At 47.8% G+C, this 24,868-nt stretch overlaps 1 protein-coding gene across 5 annotated transcripts in view; it reads right to left on the bottom strand.

Annotated features, from left to right (window-relative positions):
- Positions 1–38: 38 nt before the first annotated feature.
- The window catches only part of PDCD11 (programmed cell death 11), a 49,393-nt gene continuing 24,563 nt past the window's right edge, over positions 39–24,868 (bottom strand). For 2 of the 5 annotated variants that reach the window (XM_009459191.4, XM_024346607.3), the window contains 20 exons: positions 24,399–24,618; positions 23,152–23,301; positions 22,631–22,746; positions 20,764–21,305; positions 18,903–18,965; positions 14,062–14,167; positions 12,258–12,347; positions 11,945–12,047; positions 11,319–11,496; positions 8,298–8,354; positions 7,561–7,683; positions 6,501–6,623; positions 5,788–6,079; positions 5,520–5,636; positions 4,392–4,541; positions 3,907–4,157; positions 3,034–3,202; positions 2,296–2,449; positions 1,682–1,847; positions 39–955 (listed from right to left, as the gene is read on the bottom strand). In XM_009459191.4, the coding sequence (XP_009457466.2) occupies positions 784–955; positions 1,682–1,847; positions 2,296–2,449; positions 3,034–3,202; positions 3,907–4,157; positions 4,392–4,541; positions 5,520–5,636; positions 5,788–6,079; positions 6,501–6,623; positions 7,561–7,683; positions 8,298–8,354; positions 11,319–11,496; positions 11,945–12,047; positions 12,258–12,347; positions 14,062–14,167; positions 18,903–18,965; positions 20,764–21,305; positions 22,631–22,746; positions 23,152–23,301; positions 24,399–24,618 (3,342 nt within the window). In that variant the 3' untranslated portion in view covers positions 39–783. The remainder of the gene's footprint in view (positions 956–1,681; positions 1,848–2,295; positions 2,450–3,033; positions 3,203–3,906; positions 4,158–4,391; positions 4,542–5,519; positions 5,637–5,787; positions 6,080–6,500; positions 6,624–7,560; positions 7,684–8,297; positions 8,355–11,318; positions 11,497–11,944; positions 12,048–12,257; positions 12,348–14,061; positions 14,168–18,902; positions 18,966–20,763; positions 21,306–22,630; positions 22,747–23,151; positions 23,302–24,398; positions 24,619–24,868) is intronic. The other 3 variants (XM_508013.7, XM_063781153.1, XM_016919270.3) reach the window with 2 other exon arrangements.

Below are 24,868 nucleotides of genomic sequence, written 5' to 3'. Positions count from 1 at the left end.
GTCATTTCCCATGGAAAAGCTCTCAGGACACTTAAAGCTCTGCCAGAGAAAACGTTTAATTCCCTCATGACCAAGACAAAAAAGAACTGGCTTCAACAACTAGCTGGGTCTGTGCTGGCCTCCAAGACTTTGAATAGCCCAGATATGGAGAGGTTAGGTAATGTGGCCATAGTGGGCGTGGGATGAGACATCATCAGTTCACGCCAACACCCGTGGCTTTCCTCAGCAGCCCAGGTTTCTCCATTTTCCCCTCTGGGCTCTGAATTTGTCCTCCTGTCCCAGACTCATAGCCTCCCCTAAAGGGCAGAAGGTACCAGTGAGGCTGAGGCTGAAGGAACACCCAGAGACTCCAAGATCGGAGGGGAGGGCCCACTCCCTGGAGCCTACTGACCCCCTCCAGCTGGACTGACAGCCTGCCAGGGACAAAGCAGGACCCTGACCACAGGACCCTCGGGAGTAGCCCCTCTACTCTTGCTCCCCAGGGAACTCCCCTGGAAGAGGGACCCTCAGCATTTCTGGGAGTCCAGTGGCCTGCTGCCCACAATCCCCAGGTAGCCTCAGATAAGGAAAAAGATAACAAGTTGGTACTGAAAATAAAGCAAGCGAAGAGGGATTTAAAAAATCTCAACTTCCTTTTCATCCTGACAGGATTCCCCCAAGGGTGCTGCAGAAAAAGCAGCATTTAAATAGAGTCCTGAGGTAACAGTTTTCCGAGTGCCCAGGCACTCGAGGCGGGGCCGGGCTGGCCCATTGTTGACAGTGTCCCACAGAGCCAGCCTGCCACTAGTCCTCTAGCACTGAGCTCTTGGCCTCCACATACTCCAGGGCCTTGGCCTTGACTGCCTGCACATCCTTCTCAGTGCCATGCTGCTTCTCGTAGTCCAGGTAGCGCTTGAAGAAGAACTTCATTCTCTTGGGGGCCAAGCTCAGATGAATGACCCGCTCAAAGATGTCCCTGTTGAGGAAAAGCAGAGTGGCATTTGCCTCTCAGTCCCAGGCCACGTGCTTCCTGCCTAGCACTCACCCACTTGCTCTCAGCCCTGGAACCAGGACCCTCTCCCATCCAGGACTCCCACTTCTACCATTATCTTTATTAATCCATGATGAACTCCCATGATGCCTTGGGGAGAGGCACTACCACCCTCATCTTCCAGATGAGCAGATGGACACCCAGAGATGGTAAGGGACTTCCCTGCTTAAAGCCACACAGTGATCAGGACAAAGCTACTGGGATGGGGGACACAACAGTGAGAAACATACATAGTGAGCTTTTCTATGAGAAAAGCTCAGCTCAGTGAAAGGCTTGGGTGAGGCACCTGTTCTTTTTGGACCTCAGTCTACTCATCTCTAAACCCTCCCTGTCTTGTGGAGACGCTGGGGTCAAAAGCAAGAGAATGCCTGTGAAAGTAGTCTACAATGAGAGTCAGGAACAGTGTTAATTATGAGAGAAGCTCGAGTCTCTTGACAAGGCTACCTCCTACCAATGGTTTCAGACACAGACCAGATGCTGGCCTTTGAGGCAGAAAGAGGAGTTGAAGTGAATGTCACTGGGCCTGGGGCATCACATCTAGCTGGTTTTCTAGATCAAGTAAGAGAACTGGGATGCTGAGAGCTGCTGTGGGACCAGTGCCTACCACGCCCTCTCCTGAGGAACTCGGCCTTGGCCGGCTGCCCTACTCACCGGACGTCCTTCTGGCTGCCGTGCTTGATGGTCATGTCGATATAGACCGACCAGACATCTGTGCGCTTTGGGTAGGTGCTCAGCGTGTTCTCAAAAATGGCTTTGGCCCGCTCTGCATCCCCCAGCTGAAACTCAAGCTGGGCAAACTTGGCAATGACATCCACATCTGCAGGGAGAGGACTGCTCAGAGACCCAACAAGCAGACAGCCCCCTCACCACAACACAGTGTTCCGCAGGGTCAGCGTGCACCTGACTCCCTGCTCTTGGGTCCCAAGACTCAGGTTGTGACAAGAGGGACAAAGACCCAAAAGGGGTGGGTTTGGGGCCAAATACACAGATGGGCACTGCAGACACACCACTCTCTGGGCACAGAAGAGGTGGGGGATCCCAGGGGCAACAGAACTAGTACTAACTGCGTTTTGTTCCTCCATCTTTTGGAGCCTGGCATTTGAAATTTAACATGCACTGTTATGCTGAGGGGCAAAGAATCAACAGGCAGCAAGAGGAAAGCCCTCACAAGGCTCTCCTGACTTAGAAGAAGCAATGCCATGGCCAGTTCCTACTCCCCGATCCTGGAGTGCTCATGGGCTCAGGAGCTGGGAATGAGCACTCACGCTCCTTGCTAGGCAGGCACTCCAGGGCTCGCTGCAGCACGCGGTGACTGGCTGCAGCCTGGCTCCTCCGCAGAAGGAAGGCACCGTATTTGATCCACACAGCTTTCTCCTGCCGGAAACGCTTCAGCATCCGGTTGTAGAGTTCACCAGCTTCCTGTGGGAAAAGACGAGGCACGCTGAGGAGAGTGTGATACTACAGAGGGGACAAGACAGACAAGCAGCAACACTCACAAGAAGCTAGACCTGGGCTCCCAGACACCAAATCACTCTCAGGGCCTAATGCTAGAGACCTGAGAGGAGCGGGAGGGAGGCTCACAGAAGGGCACAGGGAACAGGCACAACACGACGGAGGGGATTCCCTGCTGATCCGCACCCATGGGAGGGTGGTCCTAGCCTAGGAGAACATGAGAATGACAAGGGGGAGTAGGAGAGACGCCAGAGCGGATGCTGGGCCGGGACGTCCCCTTCTGTCTGTGATGCCCTGCCAGCAGCCCAAGGCAGACACACCAGGGGTCCACTGCCCCTTCACTTCCAAAGCCACTCCTTCCCTCACCTTGACCCCGCAGGCCTGAAGAAGAGGTGAGGGAAATGACTTCTTTTACTTGGAAGATAGGGAAGTTGGGGCCCCGATGTTGGGTGGCAAGCTCACAGCAGGACTGGACCCAGCACCCCAGGGGCTCTTCTCTGAGATTATGGCCCTGGGACTCCCAGGAGTTCGTCTGTGGCCCAACCTCCTACCTGGAATTTCTCTGACTTGGCGTAGATGTCAGCCAGGTGGAGAAAGACTTTGAGAGGCTCGTTGTACTGCACGGCTCGCTCAAAGACCTTGGTCAGGGACTCCTGAGAGCCATACATGTTCTCCAGGTTCAGCAGAGCCACCCACACGTTCAGCTTCTCCTGCTCCTCTCTGGAGGGAGAGCAGTCAGCACATGAGCGCCACATGAAACCAGTGAGCCTCCCGCCCCATCCAGACAGACTCAGGAACCATCTCCCCCGCCCAGCCTCTATCTGTGTCCTCAGATCCCACCCCAAATGTAGACCCTAAGAGGCTGTGTCCCCACAGCTCCCGCAGCATTAGGAACCCCTGCCCCAACCCCAATGGTTGAGTCTGAGGCTCTCCTGGATTCTGCCTCCATTCCTAGAAAGGATGCCCACCAGATCCCAAACGGGCCTGAGGTTTGGGCTGGACGCAGAGTCCTGGGTCTGATTCTCTCTTCAAGCTAAGAGGATGAAGCAAAGGACTGCCTTCCCTCTTCATTAGGCCTCAAAAACTCCCTCTGTTTGGAAAACCACCACAGGGATTTCGCCCAGGTATGTAGTGAGTTCTTTTCTTACTGTGTTTCTGCTCAAACTGGTTCCCTCATATAAGTGTATGGACTCTTGTGAAGGTTACCCTTAGCAGTTTCAGGGAAGAAGACTATAAAATATAAATGAGTAGATCTATTTCACAGATGGCCGCAGCTATGGCAGAAAGCCTGAAGACCCATGGGCCCCTGGTGGCAGCCACCCAAAATGTTGCCGGCCTGCCTAGGAGGAGCTACCCCACAGGTTGAGAAACTTCCCAGCCCAGAACGTGCGAAGACACAGTGCTCCCTGGGGCAAAGCTGAGACCTGAAGGAGATGGTCTTAAGGGCCCTCTCAGCCACGGCACGGGCCTTCTCGATCTCCGTGGCCTGCAGGTGGAAAGCCATGTACTGCAGCCACAGAATAGAGCTATTGGGGGAGCTCAGCACCAGTCGGTCAAAATCATCCGCGGACTCTGGCTGCCACCCAGGATCCATCAGCGCCTCCTCAATGCGGGACAGTTCCTTCTCTGCCTTCTGCTTCTCCAACTCCCTTTCTTTCTTGCTTTTCTTTATCTGCTATGGAAAGCAGAAACACCGTGAGTCATCTGCTCCTCAAGGCCTAGGGGAGGTCTGTGGTGGAAGCCACGAGTTGGCTGGGCAGCCCAGGGCTCTATATATACCCCCTGGCCTGGGACTGGCCGCTGCCCCCTCCCCAACTCACTCAGGAAGACACCCAGTCTAGGAACAGAGCACAAGAGACTGACACCAAGGGGTCCCTGCAAAAAGGACATGCCCTGCAAAATACAGCACCGTGGCTTGGTGTGGCTTCTCATCCTCCTCGCTGTCTGAGCTCTCTGCTAGAGGTGGCAAGGCCGGGGTCAGAGAGTCTAGTCCCACATTCCAAGCGAAGCCTGAAGATAGCTGCAGCCGGGGCGCTTCTGCTGGCTTGGTTTGCTTCTCCTGGAGGAACACAGAGGCGCTAAAGAAAGCACCTGGCTCAGGCTGCTCCCTGTTCCCCCGTGCCAGCCCACCTGGAGGAGCATGGACTCCTACCAAGCCCAGAGACCCCTCCTCTCCTCTCCTTTCCTCCTAGGCCATGCCAGGCCCCAGCCCACTGGGGAAACTTTATAGCAGTAACATAAAAGTTTTCTTTGTAAATACATTTATTTAGATAACAAAATTTTCACACACACACATGCATATGCATACCAGTATATAAAATAACAGTAGAAGCCAGGTGTGGTGGCTCACACCTGTAACCCCAACACTTTAAGAAGCTGAGGCGGGCCAATCATTTGAAGTCAGGAGTTCGAGACCAGCCTGGCCAACATGGCGAAACCCCCTCTCTACTAAAAATACAAAAATTAGCCAGGCATGGTGGTGCATACCGGCAGTCTCAGCTACTCGGGAGGCTAAGTCATGAGAATTGCTTGAACCTGGAAGGCAGAGGTTGCAGTGAGCCAAGATCACACCACTGCACTCCAGCCTGGATGACAAAGCGAGACTCTGTCTCAAAATAATAAAAATAAAAATAACAGTAGAGCTGGGACAGAGAGATGACAGTAATTCTGAGGGTGGCAGGGAGGCCCTGCCCAGATGGTTATAAGCCATCCCATACCCGGTCCTCTCAGCCCCGGTATTACTATTCTCATCTTTTGGAGGATGCAGGCTCAGAACGGCTCAGCCTCCTCTTTATCTGCCCAGCCTCCTAATTTAATTCAGTTCCACCCAATAAATATTCCTTAGAATTTATTTTATGCAGCCTGCTCTGGGTAAAAAGAGTCCCTTGTCCTCAAGGAACTGACGGTCAATGGAGGCAACTGACAGCCCCTGCTTTCGTATTTTATAGGAAATGAAGTAAAAGAGGATGAGGCAGAGGATGGCCCAGCTCTTCCCTGGCCTGGAGCAGCCTTCCCCTCCCCGCGACGTCACCCTCACCTTGGGCAGCACATTCGTCTCTTCTGCCTCCTCTTTTCCCTCCCGATAGTACACGTCCACAAGGCTGTCGTCCTCCTCTGACAGGCCGGCTTTCTTTGGCTTCTTGCTCACTCTTTCCTGAGAGGCCAGGTAGGAGAATGCCTAGGAGCATCCTCCTGCAGCCCCAGGCGACACCCTCCCTCGGCCCCACTGGGTGCCCTGTCCCCACGCCCTCGTGGCTGTCCCTCCAGGGGAGGATAGGCAGCCGCAGCCCTCCACAGGACCTCACCTGCTCACTCCCAGACTCCCGGCACTCCTGCCCGCCCCGCTTCTGCGCCTGTGGCTTCTGGGGCTGTTGCTCCTCCTTGCTGGGCATCTCCACCTCCTCCTGCCCCTTCTGGTTCTTCTTCTCGTTCCTTTTCTGATTTTTCTTTTCCCCTTTTTGGTCTCTCTTCTCAGCCTCTGTTTTCCTCTCCTCTTGCTTTGTAAGTTGCCCTTCCAAGGAAGCAGAAAGCACGTCTGGCTTCCCAGTGTCTCCGGGGAGGAAAGACAGCTCTACCAGGTTCTTCTGGTGGTTAAGGCTATGACAGAGCAAGATGGGGAGGTAAAGACATCATAAAAAGTAGAGGACACCACAGGCGGCCCAGGCCTTTTTCCTCCTGATCAGCCCACGATTCTGGGCCCTGCCCCCATCTGCCTTGGGAGTCCTTTCAATATTCTCAAGAATGATTTGCACAATTTTTCATGCTTAGTAGAAAAATACAGGGGGTAGATGTGATGCCCCCTCCACCATCCCCAACAACAGGAGCTATGCAGACATAAGTTACCACCTGTTTTCACAGGCACTGGGGGAGAAGGTTCCAAACAAAGGCCTTTTATTCATCTGAACACCACTACGCAAGCCATTATGTTTACAGTTCACCCTGAAATCTCCTCCCAGGGCTCCTGGAGAAAGGGGTTTGATTCACATTACAGAGAGAGAGAGAACGGGAAGGCACCTACCGTAGGACCCTGGCTGTGAGCAGCTTCCCTTCAGGGAGGTGTTTGTTATAAAGGGTTTTCTTGGACGGGCTGTGCTGGGAGACATGGGAGTACCGAGCCAAACCCACAACGGAGGGGCCAAGGCTGAAAGGAGAGAGGCAAGAGTCCTGTGGTCACAAACGCAACAATAGAATTCCAACTAGGCCTCGGGACTTCACTCTCACAGGGACTCAAGTTGTGACAAGGATTTGTGACAGACATAAGTTCCTGGCATTCAGCAGGATGAAGTGGGCTTTGTAAACTTGAAATCATCATCAAGCATAATGAAGATATGATTGAGGGTATTTTTTACTCCACACTGTGGTATCATAATATATAAATCACAAACTGCTAGGAGAAACTGCAGAAACAGCATGGCAGGGAAGGCTGCAGTATCAGGTGCTTGTGAACATGAGGTGATTTCACAGAACGAACACTTACAAATCATGATCAAACACTAAAACAGAACATCCACATTTATGTATTTTTTAATTTAAATTTAATTTTTTTAGACACAGGGTATCACTGCCTCCCAGGCTGGAGGTCAGAGGCACAATCATAGCTTAATGTAACCTCGAACTTCTGGGCTCAAGCAATCCTCCCGCCTCAGCCTTCCAAGTAGCTGGGACTACAGGCTCATGCTACCACACCTAGTTAATTTTTAATTTTTTTTTGGAGACATGGGGGTCTTGCTTTGTTGCCCAGGCTGGTCTTGAACTCCTGGCCTTCAAAGCAATTCTCTCATCTCGGCCTCTCAAAGCGCTAGGATTCCGGGCATGAGCCACCACGCCCGGCCCCAGACTTACTTAGAACAGAAATTAGAAATGCCATATTATTTGTCCAAAACACCAAATAACTAATAACTCAACAGTTGTTTTAAAAGTATTAGAAAACTTGGAATTTTAAAAATGAGTGGGGACTCATAAACTCTCCTCCCTTCATATTCCCATCAAAGAAGTTGACCGAGGAACACAGTGGACCCCAGAGCAACACAGGCTCAGGGAAGGCACTTGGGTCCGGGTGCAGAGCCCCCCTCACTCACCGAAAGAACACACCGTGTGGCTGGATGGACCCTACATAGCCCCTCAGAAGCTGCCCTTCCTTAATGTCCTGGATGGAGTTAATCTCTGGATCTTCTACTTTGCTTTTCGTCTCCGGGTTTGTTCTAAAGGAATAAAAGGCTTACATGCACACCTTTAACCTCCACTGTCCCATGCCACCCCCAATACACCTGCAACCATCATACTTAGTAAATAAGAATATGACTCTGGACCTGTCAGCAGGATATAACCTTTAGAGCCCAACTCTACTCTCTCCTAACATCTTGCCAGGCCAGAAGCAGGTGCCTGGGGCCCAGCTATGTAGAAATGGGGAGAGGCGGACCAAGCCAGAAAGGTCAAACCTAAAGCCTTGGCCTCATTAACATTGATGTCTAACCATAGAGCAAGCTGACCTCAAGCCAACTCCATACATGGCATGCTCACCCCTACAATGGAACCCTGGAGGCTAAAGCATCTCCCCTCACCAGGACTACCATCTGCAACCTTGGACACCCACATCTGGATATCTGACCCTTTCCCTGGAAAACAAGAGCCTGAGCAGACAGGATTCTTGCAGCAATCTGAACAGCCTCAGCTTTTCTGGGTAAAAGAGGTTCAGGATAAAAAGTGATGAGCAGAGAAGGTGGGAAGCCCAAAATTCTGTGTCAGATACACATAGCCTCCCCTTGATCCTGAGTGGGTCTTCCTCCTTTCTTTTTCCAACAACACAGAAACCCACCTGGATGATCGCAGCGACAAAGTCAATACGTTGTCTGCAGTGGACAGGATGTAACATCTGAATGAAGGCAAAAGAGAAGGAAACGCTCAATTTTCAGCATCTGTGAACAGCAAAGGGTCTCAGCTTCCTCTCCTCCAGGCTGACCAATAGGCAGGAGTGAGGAGACAAGAGACTCTGGTCATGTTTCTTCATTCTGTTGAAAACCTGCTGAGGGACTCTGGACAAGTCACGTCACCTCTGTGGGCTTCAGTTTACTAGTCTATTAAATAGAAATAACACTACCGGGCTGGGCACGGTGGCTCACGCCTGTAATCCCAGCACTTTGGGAGGCTGAGGTAGGCGGATCACAAGGTCAGGAGATTGAGACCATCCTGGCTAACACAGTGAAACCCCATCTCTACTAAAAATACAAAAAAAATAGCTGGGCGTGGTGGCGGGCGCCTGTAGTCCCAACTACTGGGGAGGTTGAGGCAGGAGAATGGCGTGAACCCAGGAGGCAGAGGTTGCAGTGAGCCGAGATCGCGCCACTGCACTCCAGCCTGGGCGACAGAGCAAGACTCCATCTCAAAAAAAAAAAAAAAAAAAGAAATAACACTACCTACTCTTCTTACCTAACAAGGGTGTTGGGGCCAGGTGTAGTGGCTCACATCTGTAATCTCAACACTTTGGGAGGCCGAGGCAGGAGAACTGCTTGAAGCCAGGAGCTCAAGACCAGTCTGGGCAGCAAAGCGAGACCCTGTCTCTACAAAAAAATTTTTTTTAAAAGCCGGGTGTGGTGGCACACACCTGTAGTCCCAGCTACTTGGGAGGCTGAGGACAGAGGATTGTTTGAGCCCAAGAATTTGAGGTTGCAGTGAGCTACGATCACACCACTGCCCTCTAGCCTGGGCAACTAAGTAAGACCCTGAGAAAGAAAGAAAGGGGAGGGAGAGAGGGAAGAAGAAAAGGAAGTCTCACAGAGGCATACAGTATGTCCTTAAAAGAAGAACCAGCTCTGTGTTAGATCCTGAGAACGTTTGGTCTCAGCAGAGAGACACACTAACCCCAGGAGATCATGCCCAAGGCATCAGCTTGGTACTACTGCAGACACACAAGAGCAGTTCAGAGGAGGCGGGTCAGTGCTTCCAGGAGGGACAGCAGGGTTGCATCTCTAAACATTTCATCTAAAATGGCAATTAGTAGTCCAAAACCATAATATACAGAATCTTAGAAGTAGAAAGGATCTCAGCAAAAATCCAGTCCAAAATTTTCCCACGACAGATGTCTGCCTTTGGTAACGTGGCATCATAGCCGTCAGAGCTGGACAGAACCTCAAGGGACCGTCTACCTTTAGGCAAGTAATTTATCGTAGGTTTGGCCACAATAAAACACATTTAAAACCACAACCTCATTATCTAAGCCTCAAGAGAAACCAGAGATGATCCTGGCTGTCTCTAGGACTCATTCTTTGTCTTCTCCCAGGCCCTGGGCATGTGTGTGCCGTGCAGTGGTTGTGAGTGGTTGAGAATTTAGGCAGGTAGGTGCTGGTGGCTGGGACAGCTGAGACAGGAGAGGGCAGTTACTATTTTCCAGTCTCTGCCTCCAAGGGCATCTACTGTACTGTCAGTTGACTACTGGATGCAGCTGAAATCTGTCTCCTCAAGTTTAGTTTATTCAGGCTATTAAAACAGTCTTAAAACTCCAATTGGCTGGGTGCGGAGGCTCACTTTGAGAGGCCAAGGCAGGCAGATCACTTAAGCCCAGGAGCTTGAGACCAGCCTGGCCAACATGGTGAAACCCTGTCTCTACTAAAAACAGAAAAATTAGCCAGGCATGGTGACACAACGCCTGTAATCCCAGGTACTTGGGTGGCTGAGGCACAAGAATCGCTTGAACCCAGGAGGTAGAGGTTGCAGTGAGCCAAGATTGTGCCACTGCACTCCAGCCTGGGCAACAGAGCGAGACTCTATCTCAAAAAAAAAAAAGAAAAAAAACAAGAGATCAACTTTTGCTGAACCAATGGCTAAGACACAAATTTAAAATATCCAGTGCCAATAGTGGTGTGAGAAATGGACAGTCATATTTACTGTTAATGGGGACATAAATTAGCACAGTCATTTTGGAGGGTATGTAACCCATCAATTTCACTTCTAGGAATTTATTTACCAAACATACCTGCATTAGTATCCAAATATATGCAAAAGGGCCAGGCACCGTGGCTCACGCCTGTAATCCCACCACTTTGGGAGGCCAGGATGGGCAGATCACCTGAGGTCAGGAGTTCGAGACCAACCTGACCGACATGGCGAAACCTAGTCTCTACTAAAAGTACAAAAATTAGCCAGGCGTCATGGCGCATGCCTATAATCCTAGCTACTTGGGAGGCTGAGGCAGGAGAATTGCTTGAACTTGGGAGGAGGAGACTGCAGTGAGCTGAGATCGCGCCACTGCACTCCAGCCTACGCACTGCACTCCAGCCAGACTGCCTCAGTTAAAAAAAGGCTGTGTCGAGCGCCACTGCACTCCAGACTCTGTCTCACGCCACTGCACTCCAGCCAGACTCTGTCTCAATTAAAAAAACCCAAAAAACCCAAATATATGTACAAAGATACTTCAACATTATTGTCTATCAAAAAAAGTATTGTCTATCAACAGAGAATTGGTTACACAAATTTCAATTAAAAAAACCCCAGCATACTAAACAAACGTTTTAGAATAAGGTAAAAGGACAAAATAGATTTTGATATATTAGCATAGAAAAGGAAAAAAATTCACGATAAACTATGAGAAAAAAACAGTATATCAAATGATATTCTATTATTTATATAAAGAAAAACTATATATATATGCATTAAAGTCTAGAAAGATAGAAATCAAAGTACATAACGGCAAAAAGTGGTAGAGAAACAGAGGGGTTACAGAAATTTTCATTTTCTATTTCATATACCTGTTTTTCTGATAAAAAGTCATGTATTACAACGTTTTTTTTTTAAATATACCAATTCCACAGACAGGTGAAAAGAGGAAGAACACTTCGCTTACCTGACAACCTTCTGGGGGACGAAGTCTTCCAGGGGCGTCTCGGAGTAGGAGTCACTCATGTGAAATATACTGACTGTTCCTATCTTCCCAAAGGGGAAGGAGACGGTCAGTCCCTCGTTGGGAGTCACCTTCACCACTCGGCCCATGGCCACTTCCCCTTCCTCAAGCTTGTGAGGACCTGGTGGAAGAACCAACCTGATTCAGGGAAGAGGAAATGAGCTAAGGGAGGAGCGGGAATGCCAGCCACACACAGGCTGGGGAAGGTGGAGGCTGCCCAGACTTGGGGTATCCGGGCTGAGTGATCCAGAACCATCTAGACTGAGATCACCCTGCCATGTAGCCAAGAACCTCAGGGCCAAGTGGTGGACAACTCTTTCCCCAGGGACTTGAGAAAAACACCTGTGTAGGTAAGGGTAACCTGTATAGGTAAAGGTAACTCAGAGAGCAGTGGAGTAACTGGGCCAGAGCAAAGCCCAAGAGAAAAACTGTTCCAAGAAGGTCCCACACCAGGCTTTCTGAGGATTCCAATACCGAAGGGGTCCTCCAACTCAAGCAATAGCTGAAAACCCATCCCACCCCTTCCCGCCGCTTCCCTTCCCCGACCAGGCACTGTTTCATCCCCACACCTGTGAGGGACAGACATAAGAAGGTCTTGGAGGAATCTGGGCCAACAACAGTGGCCCTCAGGGCCTGGCCAACCCGGAACTTCTTATCTGGATGCTTCAGAACCTGGAAGGATAAAAAAACTCCTGTGATGCTTGAAGAAAGGCTGTCATTTATCCAAAACCATAGCATTTAAGTCTCCAAAGCAAGTATCTCCCAAAGCAACCCTTAAATAAAGAACAAGCTTCCTCAAATCCACTGTAAACCCACACACCAGGCACTGGGCCAAGCTTAGGGAACTTGGGTCCCCTCTCCAGGGATCTCAAGCACACTGACCTTGAAGCTCAGAGAAGTGAGCAATAAGGGAATTCTCCCCCGGATGTCTGGGGCAATCTCCACCTCAAGCCATTTCTTCACCACATTGTACTGAGGGAAAAAAAGGAACCAGAGTAGGGCAAATACAAATACAAGGTTTCCCGCCATTAAAACTTTCCTAAAACCACAAGGTGGAAAGGGCCCCAGTACACTTTTCCGAGAGACAGGAATCCACCCTTCCATCCCACTGCCCTTGCCCAACCTCCACTTCTCACCAGCTTCCCTCAGACTCCAGCTCAGAACCTTTGCCAGCCTAGCAGAATGTGCATCTCTTCCAGGGTCTCAGCTGACCAGGAGGCAAAAGAGACTCCAGAGATGTCCTCAAACTGGAGAACCAATCCCACAGACCTCTGTAGCCTCCTCCAAGCTCAGCTGTGCCCAGCGATTGTTAACCATCTCCAGAGGCCAATTTTTAATTTCTAAACCAATTTGGATTTGGATCCTTCACTGTTTATGCAGTGTCTTGCCCTAAATATGCACTCCAATTTTCTCCTTTTTTTTTTGAGACAGAGTCTTGCTCTGTCTCCTAGGCTGGAGTGTGTGGCGGCAATCTCGGCTCACTGCAATCTCCACCTCCTGGGTTCCAGTGATTCTCCTGCCTCAGCCTCCAGGGTAGCTGGGATTACAGGCACGCGTGCCCCAGGCCCGGCTAAATTTTTGTATTTTTAGTAGAGATGGGGTTTCACCATGTTGGCCAGGCTGGTCTCAAACTCCTGACCTGAAGTGATCTGCCCACCTCGGCCTCCCAAAGTGCTGGGATTACAGGCGTGAACCACCACACCTGGCCGTAAATACATACTCCAATTTTCTAGTCAACTTAACAAATCATTTATCGAGCAGCTACTATGCACATGGCATCATAATGATAAATAAAAGCCAGAGCCTGCCTTCAAGGAGATTACAGCCTACAAGCAGTAAGTCAAATCAGTGTGCAAATAACTACAACAGCAAGCAACATGTAGGAAGTACAACATGCTACAGGAACTAGTAATGAGGGAAGGTTATCTGTGCTGAACCTTGATGGGCAGTAGGCAATTGGAATAGAAGGTACTCCAGATGTAGAAACCAGCATGAATAAAGACAGGAAGGGAAAAAGACAGAGAAGCTTTTCAGAATGACTGCCACACAAGGTGCACGGAAGGTCAGATTATGAAGAGCCTTATCTGCCACGCTAAGGCATCTGGGGCATATGAATGTCTATAGACAATAGGTAACTGAAGGGATCAAGCATCAGAGACGATCATGCTCAAAGATGCTCATCGAAGAGGAATCTGGCAACAATGGAGAGGCATTATTCTTCAAGGTCAAACCCAATCCAGCCGCCTCTCCTACATGTTTCAACCAGTACAGGCTGCTTTCCTTCCTTTTTGAACTCCTGTTCCAGTTGGGGTTGGAACACATAATCTGGCACCCAATTTCATGTTGTTTTACAGTGCACCTGAACTTCATGAAAAGCATGAATCTAAAATCCAAATTATATACATTTATATTCTAAATCTTGCCATGTATTTTACTTTCCATTTCTACAATTAACCTACCAACAATGAATTACGAGCTGCTTGCTAATTGTGTGTAAGCCATATTTTAGCTCCCTAATTAGACCAGAAGTTCTCTAGTGGCAGAGGCCATGTACTGTCTCCCACAAACCCAGCATGGTAGCACAGACTCAAATGCCTTTCTCTGCTAATGGCTTTTCTCTCCAATGTCACGACCTTTTTTCTGAAAGAAGAATGACATCTCGTCGCCGAGTGGCAAAACTACTTACTTTCTTTAAGAAGCAAGTAACAGTCTGGCCGGCCTGGTACTGTTTAATCTTCTCCACGGGGCTAACAGAGTGAGTGTTAAGAGCAGTGTGGCCATCCTCCAGCTCACTGTTTGCAGAAAGGAAATGTAAACAATAAACCCATCTCTGGATAAGACTTCGAGTTTGAAACCATCTCTCCCAAGTGGCCACGGATTGACTGTACGGGACTCCCCTACTCATACCCACCCTCCAAGGCCTTGTTTCTCTCCTCAAAGGGGAATGTCCACAATACTGGCCCGAGGCTAATCTTTTCCATTTCATTCATCTACTTATGAACAAGCTGCTTTTAAAGCAGGTAGCCCACAATAGCCTTTATAAACTCAGGAAACAAAATTGTTTTACTTCTTTCATAATACTTTGGCTGTTGCTTTACTTTGCAAAACTGCATTCAAAAATTATCTCTCACTGAATTGGACAACTGTGTGAGTTCTGCAGGGGAGATATTAAGCCCATTTTATGCTACTGAACCAGGAGTTAAAGTCAGGGCTTCTGACTCAAAATCCAGGGCTCTCTGCCCTATGCTACCCTTCCATTAGCATTTTCTTGATTTTTTTTTTTTTAATAAAATGAGCATTCATTTATTCAAGTAATTTTTTTTTCTTTTTTTTTGAGACAGAGTCTTGCTTTGTCACCCAGGCTGGAGTGGAGTGGCACAATCTCGGGTCACTGCAACTTCCACCCCCCAGGTTCAAGTGATTCTCATGTCTCAGCCTCCCAAAAACTGAGATTACAGGCACCCGCCACCACACCCAGCTAATTTCTTTGTATTTTTAGTAGAGACAAGGTTTCACCATGTTGGCCAGGCTGGTCTCGAACTCCTGACCTCAAGTGATCCCACTGGCCTTGGCCTCCCAGAGTGCTGAGATTATGGATGTCAGCCACGGCACTCAGCCTTTGATTTTCTTTTTTCTTCTCAGAAAAACCACAAAGGGATGTAGCCTGAAAGTTATCAGTCCACAATCACCTCAAAGGAATCACAAAACTGCCACCCCTACTTACCAATTCAAATAATTTCTAAGCCCAAATGAACCAAACTGGTACAAGTAATGTTAGTAAATTTGTAAAATACAATAGCAAGTGCTCCCAAATGTAGAAAATGGGAACTTTCCTATCTAGTAAAGTAAGAATTGCCCCAGCACTTTGGGAGGCCAAGGCGGGTGGATCACCTAAGGTCAGGAGTTTGAGAACAGCCTGGCCAACATGATGAAACCCCGTCTCTACTAAAAATACAAAAAATTAGCTGGGCGTGGTGGTGGGCGCTTGTAATCCCAGCTATTCGGGAGGCTGAGGCAGGAGAATCACTTCAACCCAGGAGGTAGAGGTTGCAGTGAGCTGAGATTGTGCCATTGCACTCTAGCCTGGGCAATAAGAGCGAAACTCCATCTCAAAAAAAAAAAGAGAGCAAAAGGACTTGAGTAGACATTTCTCCAAAGAAGATATACCAATGGCCAACAAGCAAATGAAAAGATGCTCAACATCACCAATTATCACAAAAAGCAAATTAAAGGCACAGTGAGATATCACCTTACCCCGGTAGGATGGCCACTATTAAAAAAAAAAGAAAGAAAGAAAATAACGAGTGTTGGCGAGATGTAGAGAAATAGAAACCTTTGTGCACAGTTGATAAGAATGTAAAATGGTACAGCGATTATGGAAAACAGTATGGAAGTTTCTCAAAATATTAAAAATAGAATTACCATACGATCCAGTGATCCCACTTATAGGTATATACTCAAAAGAACTGAAATCAGGATCACAAAGAGGTATTTGCACACTCATGTTCAATGCAGCACTATTCACAATAGCCAAGAGGCACAAGCAACCTAAATGTCCGTTGACCAATGGGTGGATAAACAAAATGTGGCATATACCTATAATGGAATATTATTCAGCCTTGAAAAGACTGGATATGCCAGACACAGTGGCTCATGCCTATGATCTCAGCACTTTGGGAGGCCGAGGCAGGCAGATTGCCTGAGCTCAGAAGTTTGAGACCAGCCTGGGCAACAAGGCAAAACCCAGTCTTTACAAAAAAAATTCAAAAATTAGCTAGGCATGTTGGTGCGTGCCTGTAGCCCCAGCTACTCGGGGGACTGAGGGAGGGGGATCACTTGAGCCCAGAAGGTCAAGGCCATGATCACGCCACTGCACTCCAGCCTGGGTGACAGAGCAAGACCCTGTCTCTAAAAAAAGAAAAAAGAAAAGACAGGACATTCTGACACATGCTGCAAAATGGATAAACCTTGAAGACATTACACTAAGTGAAATAAGCCAGTCACAAAAGGACGCATACTGTATGTGTTCCATTTATATGAGTGAGGTACCTAGAACAGTCAAATTCACTGAGACGGAAGGGGAAATGGTGGTTGCCAGGGGCGGAAGAGAGGGAGAAGCAGAGTTGCTGTTCAATAGGTATAGTTTCAGTCACGCAAGACAAAAAACTTCTAGAGATTTGCTGTATAACATGCATTTAGTTAACAATGCATGTTGTTTCAGGTAATGTATACCTGAAAATTGTTGAGGGTAAATGTATGTGTTATAGTAATTTTAAAAATTACAGTAATTTTTTACTGTAAAAAATTACTCATCTGTGATGAGGACACAGATACACATAAAAGGAAGACCATGTGAAGACATGGGGAGAAGATGGCCATCTGTAAGCCAGGGAGAGAGGCCTTAGAAGAAACAAAACCTGTCAATACCTTGATCTCAGAATTCTAGCCTCCAAAATTGTGAGAAAAGAAATTTCTGTTATTTCAACCAAACCAAACCAAACCAAACCCACCACATATACGGATATGTGTTATCCTTTGTTCTTTTCCTGAAGTGATTTGAAACTTCCTCTCCAAAAAGAGCAACCCTCCAAAAAAGAAGGGTTGGCAGTACTGAATGGGGACCTATGAGAAAACTCACTGGCTAACAGGAATGCCAGAGACACCGTTTAAGACTCCTGAATGGCCTTGCCTCTTTCCTCTCAGCCCTCCAGAGGAGTAAGCAGGTAAGATGAATCTTAACCTTGAGTGCCCCTCAACACCTCTGAACTCAGCTCTAGAACAGACAGCATTCTCTTTGTGAACGAGATCCCCATACGAAATGAGGAATAAAAATACAGCTATAATTTCTCCGTTAAGTCAAAACTGTCAGTTAAATGTTTTTCATCCTGACTTCAAAATATTTATTTTAAAACATAAGCATGAGAAATATCACTATGTTTCTCAAGAGCCTTGAAGATTAAAACAAGTCACAGTACAACAAAGGTCCATGGAGGAAGTGGAAGATGTCTGGCCATCTGTCTGGCAGTGTGTCTGGCCATCTGTCTATCTGTTATTATAACTCTACATCTCCCACCTCCTTAACAAATCCACTCAATTCCTGTCATGGCCCACTCTGCTACAGCCAAGTACCCCCACTCTGGCTCATACCATAGTCTTCCAACACCAGCAGTGTTAATGAGGGGTTCCTCAGTACTCCTAGGATCAAAAACCATTTAGGATCTCAGTGTTCCCACAGAGTTCACTGACTCATCCCCCATATATCTGTTAAATTAAGATATCTACCCTTAGTTTGAATAAACTACTTAACTTCAACCCTAATTAAGGGTTTAATTAAAACAAGACATCACATGTCAGAGTTGAAGATACTGCAGGCTGAAACCATTAATATGAAGAGGTTTCTTCATTTTTCCAACAAAGACTGGAGGATAAGTACAATCAAAATCTACAAAACTAAGAAACCACAGAGTTAACAAATAGGAATGTAATTCATCCCCCAAATCTTATTATTCTGAAATTTTAGTTTAGGGCTTACTTTGAAGTTCCAAAAGTGTTATTAGCATCTGAAACTCAATGTGCCAGGAATATTTACTTTGTGGTTTTTTTTTTTTTCTTTTGAGACGGCTTTCGCTCTTGTTGCCCAGGCTGAAGCACAATGGCGAGATTTTGACTTACTCCAACCTCCGTCTCCCAAATTTAAGCAATTCTCCTGCCTCAGCCTTCCAAGTAGCTCGGATTACAGGCGCCTGCCGCCACACCTGGCTAATTTTGTATTTTTAGTAGAGATGGGGTTTCGCCATGTTGGTCAGGCTAGTCTGGAACTCCTGACCTGAAGTGATTCATCTGCCTCAGCCTCCAAAAGTGCTGGGATTACAGGCGTGAGCCACTGTGCCTGGCTCTGGAAGTTACTTTGGAGACCGTTCTGTAAATCTCTAGGTGCATTAAGATTTACAACCTGGCTGGATCCCAGGACTGAGCCACAGAGCCTTTCTTAATTAAGGTCATATGCATCTAGCTTCATTCACTAAGGGACTATCAATCTGAGAGGCTGGGTTCTTTTAGGGAACTCCTCGTTCTCCTCCCCACAGAGTATCTCATGGAACACCCTTCTCTTCAGAATCTACCCCACCATGACCTGAAATTCCAGTTCAGCCTCCAGCCCACCACACAGTCGTCTAGGTTGAAATAACAGGTATTCTTGGATACATGTTGCTTATTTAGGGAATTACTGAGTTATAGAAAATTGGGTTGAGAGCAAAAATGTTTCTTTTTGTGACATGCTGACAAACAGAACTGAAACCAGGCTTTAAATTGATACTTAAAACCTGTACACAGCTTTTGCATTAATTTTCATATGATCCCTCCAGCCCTAGGAGAACCAAATATCCCCACTAGAGAAACAAGAAAACTTGGAGAGAGAAAGGCAAAAATCAATCCTAACACTGGTAAAATCAAGATTCGAACTCGGGATTCCTAATTCCAAAGCCCAGTGCTCTTTCCGTAAGACAGTGCTGCTAATGTCCCCCTCACCTTGGCCGAACACTCAGCTCCGGGATGGTTCGAACGAATCTGGGGTGACTTATTGGGAGATACCTGGAGAAACAAATAAGCTGAATCATTTCTCTTCATCTCTGTAACACAGTAATCTGTAGGTCAGGATTTCTCCCTACTCTCCACCAAACCAAGCTCACAAAAGCACCCTGTTCCACTGTCACACCACCACTGAAGGCAGATGTGTCAGGCTGAAGGTTTCCATTCCCAACCTTTGCAGTTAATAGTAAGGAGCAGGCTCATCTGAATTTTTTTTTTTTTCTGGGACAAGGTCTCACTCTGTCACCCAAGCTGGAATGCAGTGGCGCAATCATGGCTCACTGTAGCCTCAATCTCCTGGGCTCAAGCAATCCTCCCAGCTCAGCCTCCCAAGTAGCTGGGACTATAGGTGTATGCCACCATGCCCAACTAATTTTTATTTTTATTTATTTATTTTTTTTTTGTAGAGATGGGGTCTCACCATGTTGCCCAGGCAGGTCTTGAACTCCTGGGCTCAGGTTTTCCACCTCCCTCATCGTCCCAAAGTGCTGGGACTACAGGGTTCAGCCACTACGCCCAGCCTCATCTGATTTTTTTTTTTTGAAACGGAGTCTCACTCTCTTGCCCAGGCTAGAGTGCAATGGCACAATCTCAGCTCACTGCAACCTCTGCCTCCTGAGTTCAAGTGATTCTCCTGCCTCAGCTTCCCGAGTAGCTGGGACTACAGGCACTGTGCCCGGCTAATTTTTGTTTTTTCAGTAGACGGGGTTTCACCATGTTGGCCAGGCTAGTCTTGAACTCCTGATCTCAGGTGATCCACCCACCTCAGCCTCCCAAAGTGCTGGAATTACAGGCGTGAGCCACCGTGCCTGGCCTGATCTTTTAGGATTGTCATATCAGATCCTGAAAACAATTTTCCTTACAGTCTATATACTCCAATTCTTTCGTTCTAAAAATAAGGAAACTGAGGTCTTTATTTAGAGGATAAATGACTTACTGAAGACCCCACAGTTAGCTACTGAAATTAATATGCAAATTATTGGCCAGACTTTGAATTCTTTTTTTGCTGTTCTTGTTATAGCAAGAATTTCTGCTACAGTAACATGTGGCACTAGATTTAAAGTAAATGAGGATAATTAAAGTGGGAGGTGGAGAATGACAACTGCAGATGTATACAGCGCAGTAACTGAGGCCAGCAACCCACTAGGCAAAGAATAGACTACACGTTCTCTCTTTCAGTCTTCACCATGGCCCTACAAAGTAGTCGCTACCATGACTCTCACGTTACAAATTAAGAAAATAAAATTTGGACTTAAGTAGCTACTGCCACATGGTCACAGTTAATCTAGAATTCAAACCCGGGTCTGACTCCAAACCCATGTTCTTAACAACCACACCATATATTCCATATTTTTAAAAAGAATCATGCACTGTAATCCCAGCACTTTGGGAGGTGGAGGTGAGCAAATCACAAGGTCAGGAGATTGAGACCATCCTGGCTAACACAGTGAAACCCCATCTCTATTAAAAACACAAAAAGTTAGCCAGGCGTGGTGGTGGGTGCCTGTAGTCCCAGCTACTTGGGAGGCTGAGGCAGGAGAATGTTGTGAACCCAGGAGGCGGAGCTTGCAGTGAGGCGAGATCACACCACTGCACTTCAGCCTGGGCAACAGAGTGAGACTCCGTCTCAAAAAAAAGAAAAAGAAAAGAATCTTGCAAAATAATTCTTTGGTGAATGCCTTTCGTTAACTAAAAGAGAATCTGACTTACATGCAACTTTTTGGAGCCCACCTACTTTCCCAGTCCTCCCACAACAACAACAATCTCCCTCGAAGCCAGCCCACCCCCAGAGCCTCCATACTTGAATGTCTTCATGTCTCGCCCGCCAATCACTCGGGCAGTGACCGTCTTCCCAACCTTCAGCTTGGTAGTAGGAGAGGTGCCCTCTGGAACATCATCTAGAATGTGGGAGGCATGGATACAGCCAATAATGCCATCTTCCAGAGTCACAACCACATGGGTAGGCTTAATGGACTTGACAGTCCCTGTGACCATGTCCCCGATGGAGAGGGTGTGCTTCTTTATGGTCCCTACAGTCAGAGCTGGATCCACTTCTTCATCCTCATCAACTGTCTCAGAGTCCTTCCGGGTCGGCCTCATGGTCCTCTTGGCAGCCGGCCCCTCCACAGCCAAAAGAAGGCCAGTCACTCCTGGTTCTGTGGTCTTGAGGGTTAGGGAGACACCCTGTCCCACCTGTAATTTCTCTGAGTCAAAGCGGAAGGTGTCGTTGAGGTGAGAGGTCAGGGAGAAAGCTGCCAGGTGGCCCGTCTCTACCAAGGAGGCAATGGCAAAGGACTTCTCCAAGTGCTGCACAACCGCCTGGTGTTCGCTGCCTTTCCTCAGCTAGAAGAGAGAAAAGCCACCATCCCTGCTTTCCTTACACAGTATGGTCACTCACTCATGGCCCCACTGGGCAGGGTGTGGCTGAGGAAACCCTCTGGGGTCCCAAGGCTAGGGAACTCAAGGCTGGTCTGAGCTGGAACAGACTAGCCTTCACTCCCTGGACCTAGCTTTCCTCTCCTGTACACTAAACTCATGGGGCTGCCTCTGAATTACCTTGGCTTGGTTTTTGCTTTGCTTTGAATTTAAATTGCAAGACCCTATCCTAGATCTAGTAAATCTGAATTTTACAAGTTATTGAGATAATTCTGAGGCACAGCCTTGCAACCTCTAACAGCTCTCTCAGCTTAGAGACACTGTGGTTCCTGAATCTGTCCTGCAGCTCCCCCACCCCCAATTAATCACTCTTCAACCCAAGCAATGAATAGAGTCATTACTGAGAGCTTATTGTGTGCAAGGCACCTAGCCTCTCTTTCCTCAAAATCCAAATTGTGCTCATGCTCTTATATGCCCAAGCTTCCCTTAGGTGATAAAATGGTACAGGGTCCTGCTAGAAAACTGAATGAGAGGTTAGTATTGCTTTCCATTCTCTCTCTGTCCTAAACTCTTAATATTGTAAGCAACTGGAAATTAAGGATTATATCTATACTGCACCATACTCTGTGCAACTAGGTGCCTAATAAGTGCTTTAGACAATAACCAAATATATTCATCACCCAGAGAAAAATAATAATTTTTCCCTCAAACCCATTCTTATGTCACACAAAAGTGTCCAGAAGACAAGGCAGGCGAGGGTGTGGACGCACAGCTTGGAGGTCTGAACTGCCCACAGACATGCTGTTTGGCTCATGGGATGTTTTTAAAAAAATAAGTTTCCAACATTTTCAGCTTTTATTTCAAATAAAAATCCAAATTCTGCCTTCTCTTAAAAATCAAAGATTTAGCAGCAGTAGCCCCAGATTCCCACCCGGCAACAATTGGGCGGGACTGAACAGTCTCAGCCCCACGGGGGCTGGGCATGCACTCTCCAGCTCGTCAGAGTCCAAGGCCAGCCACTCCCTACCCACACAGCCAGCTCCACTCCTGCACACTATTTATCTGTCTGGCCCTAAAGATGGAGTGCCCATGTAACTTATCACCGGAACCAGAACAGAAGTCAGCACTATGAACCACACTAGGACAAGAGGTCTAAACCGGGGGTGTCCTGGATCCATCCAGACATAGGGCTACCCTTGCTACAGGCATCTGAGTTGGAATCCCTGAACTGGAGTGGGGTTGAAGGGTGCATCATGTGAAACCATGGAAATGGAAGTCAGGAGCAAGCTTACCTTTCTAGCTTTTCTATTCACCAAGTCCTGGTGAAGGGAAACGTGCACTTCCAACTTCAAAAGATCAACATTTAAGATAACAACCTTCTTTTTCTGCCCAGATTCCACCTCCTGCCCTGCAGTGCAGAACCACAGTGTGATTATCCTTCTGGAACAGGGTGAAGGGAGAGCAGCACCTCTCACATGTAGCTGCTACCCCTTAGATCCAAAAAAGCAAAGAGGACACATGTCCTGGGTCCCTACGGGCCATAATTAGGGAAATCAAGGGTCTACCTCTCATAGTTCAAGTTCAGGTAGGCCTTAATTTATGTAACCTAATATATAAAAATCTAGATTTACCCAATTGTAACAATTAAAGGATTCATACCTAAGCCTTTGCATTCACACAAGATAGGCATGCCAAAAATCTCTACCGAATCAACTCACCTACCGTAAGTATTTAGAAATTCTATATCCAGGAGAGGGAGCAATGGACAAAGGGTCCTCCCACCAACCACAATGGGTAAGACAGAAGCACTCACCTGCGCGATGGTATCTGCTGGCTTTCAGGACCAGGTCGGGCACTGGACCCCCACTGAATACCACAGAGCCATCTTCCAACACCTCCCGCACCACTAGGTCAAGGAACATTCCTGGGGTCATCTCGGCCAGCGTCTGGATCAACACAGAGTCTGCCAGAGATCCAAAAGAAACACGGATTAGTACCATGAAAGAACTCTCACTGTTCTTTTCCTCTGGCAGTGTGCTATCACCACGGAGGACAGTGGAGCACTGGAACCACTGACAAGGTAAAATCACTTTTTGCAAAAATGTTCAGTATCCATGAAAACTCTTGTCACAAGCAGACAGACCTAAGCCCCTTGCTAATAATCCTACCTGACCATAATTCATGGGAGTAGCCAACAAATACCAGGAAGACAGGCTTTCCTTTGGTTTCTGAATTTTCACTGTCCCCTCTCAAGCCTCCTGCTATGAAATTCCATTAAAGTTACAACAACCCCACACAATGGTTCAAAGTCTAAGAGGGTCAGAATAATAACCCCTCACAAAGCCTGGCAGGTCCCAGTTCCATTTCATCTGCTGAATAAAGGAATGAAAGGTGAAAAGGCGAGTGAATTCCCAACAAATGCAAATATAAGCCACAGAACTAAGGGAAATTTTGACTCTGGACTGGCAGTGGGGAGAAGGGGACATCTAGGATGCTCGTAATGACCTTTATCTTAAAGGGGTGTAATATAAACATTTACTGAGCTGCACACATAATAACTGTGCACTTTGGCCGGGCGCAGTGGCTCACACCTGTAATCCCAGCACTTTGGGAGGCCAGGGCGGGTGGATCACTTGAGGTCAGGAGTTCGAGACCAGCCTGGCCAACATGGCGAAACCCTGTCTTCTCTAAAAATACAAAAATTAGCCAGACATGGTGGCAGATGCCTGTAATCCTAGCTACTCCGGAGGCTGAGGAAGGAGAATCGCTTGAACCTGGGAGATGGAAGTTGCAGTGAGCCAAGATCGCACCACCACACTCCATCCCAGGCGACAGAGTGCAACTTGGTCTCAATAATAATAATAATAATAATAATAATAATAAAATTGTGCACTTTATGCAGGTCATACTTCCATTAAAAAAAAAGTTAACCCAAATTTTTTTTTCTTATGTTCTGGGAAGCCCAACAACTCACCTAACAACAGGTGTAATTTACAACACATACTCCCACCCCTGGCCCACCTCCCCTGCCCCACCTCCCCTGCCCCACAGGTGCCCCACCTCGGTTGCTCATAAGGCTGCGCACGCCCTGCAGCTCCTCCAGGCACTGATTCAGGAGGAGGAGGCTGGTGATGGCCAAGTCCCCCAGACCACAGTCAGACAGCCGCAGTGACAGCAGCATCCGCTGCTTCTCCTCATCCACATTGGTCACCTTTGCCGCTACTGTCTGGCCCTCAACAAAGTGGTCACTTGTGGAGGTCACAAATTTGTCACTCATGATCTGAACAGAAGAACAGGCAGGAGATGAGAAGAGGAAAGGTCTTCATTAAGACAACCCACTTGATGTCCCTGGAAAGGGGTACGTGAGTAGGGGGAAATGGGGCCCAGGAAGCTCCCCCAAGCCCTCTCTGAACACAGCTCTACTTCCCTTCCATAAAAACAGAGCCTCCGGATTGGCTGGGAGCAGTGGCTCATGCCTGTAATCCCAGCACTTCGGGAGGCCGAGGCGGGCAGATCATGAGGTCAGGAGT

The sequence above is a fragment of the Pan troglodytes genome, chromosome 8 (genome assembly GCF_028858775.2).
Source record: "Pan troglodytes isolate AG18354 chromosome 8, NHGRI_mPanTro3-v2.0_pri, whole genome shotgun sequence".
In the NCBI taxonomy this organism is placed as follows: domain Eukaryota; kingdom Metazoa; phylum Chordata; class Mammalia; order Primates; family Hominidae; genus Pan; species Pan troglodytes.
Note: the sequence above shows the minus strand (reverse complement) of the source record. Positions and strands in the feature narration are given on the sequence as shown.